Source organism: Globicephala melas, chromosome 12, assembly GCF_963455315.2.
Source record: "Globicephala melas chromosome 12, mGloMel1.2, whole genome shotgun sequence".
NCBI lineage: Eukaryota > Metazoa > Chordata > Mammalia > Artiodactyla > Delphinidae > Globicephala > Globicephala melas.
The window spans coordinates 12,398,542-12,409,399 of record NC_083325.1 but is presented as its reverse complement, the minus strand read 5'-3'; the positions used below and the strand labels follow the sequence as shown (position 1 = coordinate 12,409,399).

The window sequence follows — 10,858 nt, the reverse complement described above, 5'->3', positions numbered from 1 at the left end:
CCCCCTTCCCCTCTCCCTCTCCCTCACTCTCTTCCTCACACCCGTTAGGGGTCTGCTGCCAGGCCGATTACCCCCAGGCCCTTCTGCATTCTCTCCACCCTGGGAGGGAATTCTAAGGGTTCAGTTTTGTAGCATTACAAAATACTTTTTGTAATACTACTGTATTTCAGCACCTTTCCAGAAAAGCATGGACCCTAGGGTCTGAGCAGTTTTCCCGGTAAAATACTATCATCTACCTCTTGAATAAAAATCTAGTGTTTAAAGACAAAAGGCCAGGGATACCCGGTTCTTGCCTGGAGAACCTACCCCTGCAGGACTCTGAGGCCCAAAAGTCAACCCAGGAAGAAGAGTGAAAGGCCCGGAAACTTCTGAAATAAACAGAGATTTAAAAAAATGACTGTGAACTCTCAGCATGCAGCCTGTTGTCCCTTATTTATCCTCAGATATTCCAAATGTTTCCCTTGTTTATCCACAGAAAATAAAACTAGTGAACTGTGCCACAGACCAATTTCTTCAAGAGTTTGTTTTGTCATTTCAAACATGTAAATATATTCCTTCTGAGCCTCCAATATTAATGCCAGACGATACACTAACACGAAAAGTGAACTCAAATTAATGACAGAACAAGAAGGGCCAGGGCTTAACACCACGGAGGAGCTCCGACTAAAATAAAGAATCAAGTTTTTAAATCATGAGTAGGACTTACAGTTTTTAATGCATGTATACATCAAGTTCAAAGATGTCTGGGCATCTCGCTGTCTTGCATAGTGACCTGGAAAGAACATTAATGAGGTCATCTATAGCCCATTAGGTATTATTGTTACTAGTGACGGAATCAAAAGTGCACAGAAATATTATTTTTATTTATTTTTTGATGTGGACCTTTTTTTTTTAAGTCTTTATTGAATTTGTTACACTATTGCTACTATTTTATGTTTTGGTTTTTTGGCCGCAAGGCATGTGGGATCATAGCTCCCCGACCAGGGATCGAACCCACACCCCCTGCACTGGAAGTGCGGAGTCTTAACCACTGGACCGCCAGGGAAGTCCCGGAAATACTATTTTTAAAAAGAAATGGATAGAAATAAAATTGGATGTGAAATGATACACTCAGGGGAACTGGGCAAAATAATTCCACTTGTTACACACAAATGGCCCAGAGGCCAGGGAGGGTTGCCTTCCAGGATGAGAGCAAGACACCTTCCTCCTACCTAAAAGAAGTGCTCTTGGGCTCCAAACCTGTTACATTTAGGAGACTTCAATATGGTTGCTTTTTCTCTCTTCCATATTTTTCCCGTTATCTGAAAAATATTTCAAGTGGAAGACGACCGTGATGCCGGCCTGTGTCCTGGGTTCAGTCTGCCTCCGTGCAGCCCTCCTGGTCCTTGCCTCTCTCTTTGCCCTCAGCCTTCTAAGAAACAAAGAGAGCTGGTCATGGAGCCTTCCCAGGTTCACACAGTGACTCTCAACCAGGGGTAGAAAATGTGTCAAAATGCCCTAGCCTGGGCTGGGATGGAGATGAAGGGGTAGAGAAACCAACACATCCCTAGAGAACATGCAGTTGCAGATGGGAGTGGGTCCAGCCCTCTGGTGGGCTGGGAGGGAAAAATAGTTGCAAAGCACTGATTAAAGTATTGATGTGCTTGAATTTTGAGCTTCTCCTGGGCGGGAGTAAAGTGGCTTACAATTCCGTTTCTACCTTGTCGGGCATGCTGGAGGTGCTTGGTAAAAAAACCGGTGGGAAGAATGCTCACTGAGCCCGAAGCCACCAATCTAAAGGGAACCGACGAGACAGGCATTTTGAAAATCAAGGCCCAGGAACGCCAGGGTAGAAACAGGAACCCTCCTGCAGGGCCTGGGGCTGCAGAACCAGGCTAGGAGCTGAGCCTGCCCCTCAGGAAAACTGGAGTTTGCACTCAAAGGGCAGTCAGGCAGCACAAAGGAGCAGAAGGGTCAAAGCAGAAGCCCCTACACATTGTGTCCGTAAAAGCTGCCTGGAGAGGAAGCCTGGCCAGGGAGAGCCTGTGCTCTGCAACCTCTCCCAGGGCGGAGACGGAGCTGTGAGAGAAATGAGCCAGAACTGGTGTGAAGAGGTGCAGGGCCCCAGTGCAGTCAGCTGACCCCGCTGAGCAGAACCTGTGAGTTTGGGCTGACAGCCAGTGGTTCTGGGCCCCCTCGGACCCAATGCCTCATTTTTTTTTTTTTTTTTTTTCCGGTACGCGGGCCTCTCACTGTTGTGGCCCCTCCACTTGCGGAGCACAGGCTCCAGACGCGCAGGCTCAGCGGCCATGGCTCACGGGCCCAGCCGCTCCGCGGCATGTGGGATCTTCCCGGACCGGAGCACGAACCCGTGTCCCCTGCATTTGCAGGCGGACTCTGAACCACTGCGCCACCAAGGAAGCCCCAATGCCTCATTTTAAATCTAAATATTTTCTAACACAACATTGTAAATCAACTATTTCAATTAAAAAAATATGTAAAACAAGTATTTTCATTTCTTCTATCCTGAATTGAAATTCATAGATAATATAATGATTGTGTCTATAATCTTAAAAATCAATATAATACCATAGCTATAACATAGGAGAAATGAAAAGCAATGTATAATATAATATGTATTTCTATGTAAATACTCAGGAATGATTGCACTTGGAAGGCAAAAGAGCTCCTGCAAATCTCCCAAATGCCTGCTCGGGTTGATACTGCTCCATTGGGACCCCTGCTCTAGCCCCGGGGTAGCCCCTAAGTCGCTGAGCTCCTGGGCCAGCCAGGTGGCTCCTCCCACTTCCCAGCAACTCACCCTCTGGCTGCAGGAGAGGAGGTGGGCGGCAGGACCCAGACTGGCCCATTCTGGCTCTGCTGCTGACTCATGGGGCATCTGTAGGGACCAATGCAGCAAGAGGTGGAGAAGCTCCGTCAGTGGTGAGGCCTTCCCGGAGTCCCCAGTTATGCATAGACACCGCCCCACCCCCCCCACCCCCGCCAGCTCCATCCTCTGCCCCCAGCTGCCAGCTTCCTGCCCAGTGATGCCACAGAAAGGGGAGCCCAGGAGGGTCAGCTGGAGAAGGAAAGCTCTGGCAGACGGACTTCACTTCCTCAAAAATCCCAGGCAGCACAGCGGGGTAAAGGTCAGGTTTCTTTAACTGTTTCACCTGGGTGCTCCGGATCCTTTTTCTTCACCTGTCTGGTCTCTACTTTAGCAACAATGTCTAACAGCACTCTAACTGTGCCTCGGACCCCCAGCTTTGGCAACAGGAAATCTCCAGCCCTGCTCATCTAAAAGCCCAGAGAAGGGATGAAGCTGCATGGGGAGAGCTCAGTTCCCCCAGCATGTGGCAGTGTGATGCAGGGGGCAGAGCGTGTCCCCTGAGTTCAGCAGCCCTGGGTTCAAATGCTGACTCTGCAGTCTGTCTACCAGTGTGACAGCAAGTTACTTAGGTTCTCTGCACTTAAAATTCACCAGTGGTAAAATGAGAAGAAAACCTACTTTGCTGGGTTAAGCATTCAGCAGGATCGATTTTAAAAAAACAAACACCCAGCCCAGAAACAAAACAGTTTTTCCTCCTCTCAAATATCAGGAAGGGAGCTGAGAGTGACAAGAAAAGCAGGGCTCAGGGAGCCCCAGAGAACTAGTTTCAAGTCCAGAATCTTGAGTGCAGGTGGCACACCATGTACGACGGAAATAATGACCGCCTGTTGGGAGAGGGACGGGTGTCCTCCGGGGAGCTCTGCCCTGGTCAATCCCACGGCCCCCATGAACTCCGTGGCGTCTTCGCCGCCTCCACTTCCCTGCTTTTGCCCCAGAAGCATCTCCAGGGCTTCCAGAGGAAAGCCAGCTGGAGCGTTTACTGTATGGACTGCTGTTTGGTCCACTTCCTCTGCGATCACTGTGTACTGAGGGTAGGGAGACCATAGCCTTCCTCCTTCAAACCAGTATCATATGTACTAGGGAGATAATGTGGTCTCAGTTTAAAGCAGGAGGGCAGGAGGAAAACTTCCCAGCAGAGGCATCGTATCTATACAACCACAACCCCTCTAGAGCTTTTTTTTTTTTTTTAACCGTGTGGACAGTTATCTGCAAGGGTTTGACCCGCTTGTGCCTAGAGAGGGAGCGTGGGTCTGGTGACCTCAAAAGCCCTTGGCAGGGCTGGGGACCAGTGGATCCTTCTGGGACGGAGGGTCAGGGATGCCGGGGGTGGGGGGGGGTGGGGGTTCTGCAGGGACCCACCAGCTCCGGGGCCACCCGGTACAGAGAGCTGAGCGGTGGTACAGGAAGTTGAGGCAGGTGGCCGTGTAGAGGTCGGCGTAGCGCATCATATGGTTGGAGAAGAGCGTCTGGCGGAAGCCGCAGCGGAACAGGCTGCCCATCGCGCTGTAGCACTGGTCCAGCTCCTGGGAGACTCGCGGGCAGAGATCCCATCCCCGCCCACCCCACCCCCTCACCCCCACCCCTGCAGCCCACGACGGGGAAGGGGCTGCCGTGTTGCCCGCAGCCGGGGTCTTTGGGAAGTGGGGCAGCTCGCCGCTTTGCCACGGACCCCACTTCCCGCTTCACAGTTAGTTTCCTGCCTGGCCCTGGAGAGTGACCACCCTGCACTAAATTCTCAGCATCACTTACCTTCTGATGCCTCCTCAGAGGGCTTTGCAGGAGGCCCACACGCCCAGTCCCCACTCCGGCCCCCCCAACAGGCCCCCCCGCATCACAGGCCCTTCTTTTAGAGTCTAGAAAACTGGTCCAGATGTTACTCCCAGAGTGACTGAGCAGCACATGTGCCTCAGTTTCCCCGTGAGTAAAATAAGGATGACGATCCCCGCCCAGCCCACCTCGCGGGGCTGTGGGAGGATCAAATACCCTACAAGAGGCTCAGCAAAGATCCTTCACTATTGGTCCCAGCTGGGCCTGGGAAGGCCAAGTGGCCTGACTCCCCTTGATGTGGCCTGTGGGACTCTCCCAGCTTTGGTGACTGGTCAAGTAATACCACAGGGAACGTGTCCTTTCCACCGGCCCTAGATCCCGTCTTCTCAGGCCCCTTGTCTGGCTGACCCCAGACGCTAGCCGGGTGGTCGGTCACATGAGGACCCAACCCAGGAGGCCGGCACTTCTCAAGGTTAACGGTGGAGATTGAGGAACTGGCTAAGCCCCACCCATCACCCCGCAGGCCCTTTTAAGAGCATACTGCTGTCATTCGTAATATGGCCAGCAGGGGGCGCTGGCTGACAAGGCCAGGTGGCGCTCCTGACGACTGGGGGAGTCGTAATTGGGCTCTGGGGTCTGGGACGGAGCGGATCCAGTCAGGCCGCCCGGAGGCACACGCCCTACCTTCAGCCCCCTGGGCCCATCCCCTCCTCCCTCGGCACCCCGCTCTTACCCGAATCTCCCTCTTGGTGGAGCTGATGAGTGGCAGCCCGGAACTGCTGCCATCCATGTGCCTGGTGCAAAAATGGCCACATGACCCAGGAAGAGAGGAACGGCCCCCCAGGCTCCAGGCACAACCTCCCCAGATCGAGTTGGGGACACCAGTGGGGGGTACTGGGCTGGGTGTGTGCCCGTGAGATGGTAAGCGTCCTCAGTCCAGGCTGGTGCGTCAGCAGGAAGGGCCTAGAGGTCACAGTGTGAGTGTCCCAAGGGGGTCAGAGGGGTCCCAAAGTCCAGTTTACTAGGGAAGCCCACCCTGAAACAGATCGTGATTTCCCGACCACTCTGGCGAGGACCCCGCTGCCAGGCCTGGACATGGACCATTACCCTCCATCCTGCTCCCCTCCCTGGGCAGGGGTCACAGGTCAGGGCTCTCACTGGTACAGGTCCACCAGTTGCACGTCCAGCCTCTTCAGCTCCTCCATTCGCTCTGAAAAGTGGACAGGGGACAGGGGGCTTGACAACCCTGCCCACCTTTGTCCCAGGCCTAGCTCAGCTAGTTGAGGTGAGGGTGGAAAGGCCACTGGCGTCTAGGCTCCCCCTACTGTGTGTATAACATCCTTCACCCTTTCCTTACATCGAGGGAGACTCTGCCCAAGGCAGAGCAGGGACGGTTGAGGAAGCTGACAGGGAGTCAGGTGACCCGCCCAAGGTCACAAGGCAATGACTCAAACCCAGCCCTTAGGACAAGCCCGGATTGTTTGGGTTCAGAGCAACTCCTGACCCCGAGGATACAAGTCATTCCCGGCTGGGAGAGTGGACCTTCCACTCACTAAGATTCCTCAGGGTGGATAAGGAGGGTGGGTTCAGTGAGGAAGGAAACCTCGGACTACAGAAACACCACAGGACTCTGGAATCAGGAGACAGGATTTGAGTCTCAACTTTAGCCCTTCTGGCTGTGTGACTTTGGGCAAGCCGCTTAACCTCTCTGGGTCTCTTGTTTCCTCGTGTATAAAATAGATCTGCTCTCACAAACCACAGAGAGGACGGTATTATCACGGTCACTACCAAGCCCCCCGCAGGAGAGAGGGGAAGATGTGACCATGGTGCCCCCTGCTGGCCCCCCACGTCTCACCCTCCTCTCAGGCCCAGATGTCCAGCTCCCGGGACAGCTCAGGAACCACCAGGCAAGTCCGCCAGCCCTGCCGCTCCTTGGACTTGAGGATGTCCCCAAAGATGTGGTCCCCGACGTCCAGGATGTCCTTCCCCCGCACCCCGAGCAGCTTGCACACTGCGTCTGACGACCCTGCCCGACCATGGGAGGACAGGCCCACTCACAGCCCTTCCTGTCCTGGTGGGCAGCCTGGGGACATGGGCTCCTAGCTGAGAGGTGGCGCCTGTGGAGGGACGGGGCGGGGAGCCGGTACCTCCAGAGTAGACGGCACAGTGCTGATGGGTCCCCGTGCTGGTGCCCACGCGGAGCTTACCCATGTCCTAGAGCAGGCAGAAGGGGTGCCCTGGCCAGAGAGGGCAGGGGGCTGGGATTGGCAGGGGTGACCGTGGGGTGTGGGAAGAAGGAGGCGGCAGAGGGCCCTGAAGGGGTCCCCTGCTTCCTTGCTTCCAGGGACAGACAGACAGCAGAGCAGCAGCTGCTAAGGGCAGATCAAGCCTGAGAGGCAGGTTCCCTCCCCACAGCGTGGGCCACGGGTCATGGGGGACGGGCCTCGGCCCCTGCATTACCGTCCTGAGCTGTCTCAGCACCGTTCCCTCCGCAAAGAAGCAGGGCTTCTGCGTGTCCACCACGATCAGGTCGAAGTAGGACCTCCAGGGCCTGCAGGGGGTGGGCAGGTGCAGACACAAGTGCTCAGCCTGGGAATCTGACCCGCCGCGGCTCACAGGTCCTCAGCCAGGTCCCTGCCAGCCCCTGCCCCGCCATACCCGGCCGGATGCCCGCCCAGGCTCCGCCACGCTCTGGACCGGTGAAAGCTCGCCAGCCCTCGCATCTCATGCCCGCCCACGTGCCCTGGCCCTGGCCCTCAGCAGGACTGAGACGTCCCGGGGGCAGGACCCCGGCAGTCTGGCCACGCAGCCATGCTGGCATGGGAGGCTCACAAGCTATAGCAGCGGAGGCCAGCGCTGGATGTCGCGTGCACCGCGTCAGCCTCCAGAGCCCCTCACGGCAGAGTCAGAGACGCAGGGGCACGGGACAAGAGCACAGTCCCCGAGCTGCAGACCCGCTCACCGGCTTGCCTGCCGGGTCCCCGCGGGGTGTGTCATGCCCCCTCCCCTGCTACAGCCTGCTACAGCCTCTTCTCACCCCCTTCCCCACCCACTTCCGCCCCAACCAGCCCCTCCCCAAATACCTGATGGCCTCTTCACTGCCTTCTCCAAGGCCGTGAGTGGCCTTCCCCACCCCTCCAGGCTCCTCCTGTGGACCGGCTGAGGTCACTGGTCTCCCACCCACGGGGCAAGTTCCAACAGACCCACCCACGTGAAACGACCCACACACACACTTGCCTCTTCGTCCAGCGGGGGGCTGGCCATGGGAAGGGCCCCAGCAAGGTGGCCCAGCCCGGCCCTGCCTGCCCTTGACACAGCCTCCCCCAGCCAGGCGCGTGGCCCTCACCTCACCAGCGCCAAACAGGTAGCTCCGGATGGCCTGGCGGGGACAGGGCAGGGGTCAGGGCCCCCAGCTGAGATGGGCCAAGGGCCACTACCATTGCCCTCACCCCACAGGCCATGCTGGGGACCACAGGAGCGAGATGGTGGGAAAATTGCTTCTTCCACTGAGATCTAAAAAGGCCAAGAAATGGAACCCAAGATGCCAATCAGGCAGTGGGCGGAGCAGGGTCTTGGCTGCTGTTTCCTGCAGTGCCTCAGTTTCCCCAGGGCCAAGAAGGAAGCAGTTCTCTGGCCCGGAGGCTGAGGGCCTCCCCCGTCACAGGCACATGCACGTCGGTGTAGTTGTAGCTGCCGGTAGCCAGGACACCTTCCCTACCTCCTTCCTCTTGCCCCGCAGGATGGGGATTCCCGCCTGGGTCAGAGAGAAGAGCAGCCTCCAGGGCTGGGGTCTCCCCAAGCTGCCCCGGGAGCCCCTTCCCAGGTCTCAGCCCCATGGGCAGGGGGCCTCAGGCCAGGCAGGAGGGCGGGGCGCAAGGCCAGGGTGCACAGCTCTGTCCAGATCTCGACGGGATGCCAGGGAAGGGGGAGCAGCCCCAGTGCCCTGGGGAGGAGGGGGACAAAGGGACAGGCTTGGTCACGACCCTGGTCTATAGCCGCTCGCATCCTTCTCCATGTACTTCTCCAAGTCTTCTGGGGGCCTCTCCTTGAGACAGCCCCGCGGGAGGGAGCAGAGCTGTGAGCGTGTGTGCGTGCGTGCACGCGCGCGTGCCTACACATGCCTGCATCCAAGATGAGGGAGCCCAGACCACCAGCCTCCATGGGAAGAAGAGTGAAACCTTATGGGGTCTGGGGGCCTGGGCCACTCACCGAATGGTGGACGTTATCCACGGCATCCGTCACATCCTGGAAGACATGAAGAGGTTCCCATGCTGATCACCGGTGTCACAGCTGGGTCAGGCCAAGAGCGAGGCTGATAAGGGGCCCTGATGTGACCACCAACCCTGGACCCCTACCAGGGGGACCCCTCCATCCACAGTGGGCCCGACACTGGGCTCATGTCCCAACCCTCCTGGCACGGGTGTCACCCCGTGGGGGCATCAGTTACAAGGTTGGGGGCCCCTACATCCAAGGCCTTCCCTCTGAGCTCCTGGAGCCCCTCAAACCCCTCAGGAGGAGCCTCTGCCCTCTGGCGGGGCCCCCATTTCCGGGCTTGGCCCCTAAGCTGCACAGTGTCCTGCTGGTCACCCAGGGCCGCAGCGGGGAGGGGCATGGAACTCACTGGATGTAGCGGGAGCAGCCAGAGAAGAAGCCCACCAGGCAGACGTAGAGACAGGTTTCTAGGGCAGAGGGAGGCTGGTCGGTCGCCGGCCCGAGGATCCAGGCAGCAGCCCGCCAGGCCAGAGCCAGGACCAAAGGATCACCTCCCCCCACCCCCATCAGCCCTCACCAGGCAGGTTGAAGAGCGTGATGAGGGTGTGGGACCGCTGCAACTCATCCCTCTGAATGAACTTACTGGGGTAGAAACTCCAGATCTCGGCCCTAGGGAAGGGGTGGGCTGGGTGCCATGATGCCCCTCCCCAGCGCCTCCCAGAGGCCAGGACAGGCCCCGCCACTCTTTCCCGCCTCTACCCATCCTTCTCTCCCTCCTTATCCAGCTGGCATTGCCGAGCCCCTGCGATGTGCCCGAGTCACCCCCGCCACTGTCTTTCCTCCAGCATCCTCGCCCCGCACCCCGTTCCTTACTCCGGGAGGAAGGAGAAGCCATGGGTGCCCAGCAGCCCATTCCCGCGGGCGTCCACCTTCAGCAGGTTTCCACAGGGCGCGTCAAACACCAGCCCCCCGGGAGAGGGCACAGAGGTTGTGGATGAGGCACCAGGGCCAGTGAGTGGGCCCAGCCTCCCGCCCCGCGGGCTCCCGCACCTGGTGGGGAAGGCAGGGTCGTAGGTGCAGCGCAGGATCTCGTGTGGGTACCCGACGCACACCAGGCGCTCCAGCAGCAACTCGAAGGCCAGCGTCTCATAGGCCGGGGACTTGTAGGCTGTGGGCCAAGCAGACCCAGGCCGGTTGGTGCCCGCCCCCTGCTCCCAGCCCCAAATTCCCCTCACTCCCCTCCCCCTCCCAGCCAGAGTGCAGTCCATGTTGAAGCCAAGGCAACAAATCTTCCCCAGCTCCAGGCTGCGGTTGACAAAAATCCTGGAAGGGGAAGGACACTGAGATCAGCCCCCCAGACTCCAAGACCCAGGGCCTCGCGTGTGTCTGGGCACATGCGTGTGAGCGCGTGTGCAGGGCTCCGTCTCAACGTGGGAGTGTGCTGGGGGCATCCCCGTGCGCGAGGATGCGCCGTTGTCTCTTTCCTGAGCGGGGTCACTGTGTCCAAGTTCAGAGAGGATGCGTTTGTCACAGGTGGGCAGCACATGTCCCCACGTCGGCGTGCGTGGGGGGAGAGCACCTTCCTCCATGCCAAGTGTACACTGTCAGGTTTCCCTCTGACGGGTCACTGCCCACCTACAGAAAGATGTCCCCTTGTGAGTGCAGGGGCTGGTCTGTGTTCTGAGTGTCACCATCCCTGTGTATGAGCTGCTGTGTTGTGTGGGATATGTCAGGAAATGGGGTGTTTGTAAGATCCCCCCGACCCCCATCCCAAATGCCCACCTCACCGCTGGTGCCAATCCTACCCCAGGGCCTGTGTCTCCCCTCTGGGCCCCCCAGGCTCTCCCCCGTCCACACAGGCCATCGCTGCCAGGAGTGAGGAGACAGCGGCCCCCTCCCCACCCACCTGCCTGCTAGCAGTGAGGCCCAGCAGCTCCCGTCTCCCTCAAACACTTCAGACACCACTGACCCCGTGGGCGCCACCCTGGGCCCCCATCTCCTCCTTTGAGG

The 10,858-nt window shown here is 58.1% G+C and overlaps 1 protein-coding gene across 1 annotated transcript; it reads right to left on the bottom strand.

Moving 5' to 3' along the window:
* Positions 1–1,296: 1,296 nt before the first annotated feature.
* On the bottom strand, positions 1,297–10,844 carry NT5DC4 (5'-nucleotidase domain containing 4). The gene is given in 19 exon segments (XM_060309870.1): positions 1,297–1,411; positions 2,801–2,878; positions 5,370–5,430; positions 5,795–5,846; positions 6,492–6,662; positions 6,784–6,850; positions 7,097–7,225; positions 7,983–8,015; positions 8,311–8,342; positions 8,345–8,390; positions 8,640–8,711; positions 8,846–8,889; positions 8,892–8,926; positions 9,258–9,315; positions 9,426–9,517; positions 9,722–9,818; positions 9,900–10,019; positions 10,101–10,188; positions 10,818–10,844. Coding segments are annotated over 19 exon segments (1,359 nt in total). The 3' UTR covers positions 1,297–1,354.
* Positions 10,845–10,858: the final 14 nt, after the last annotated feature.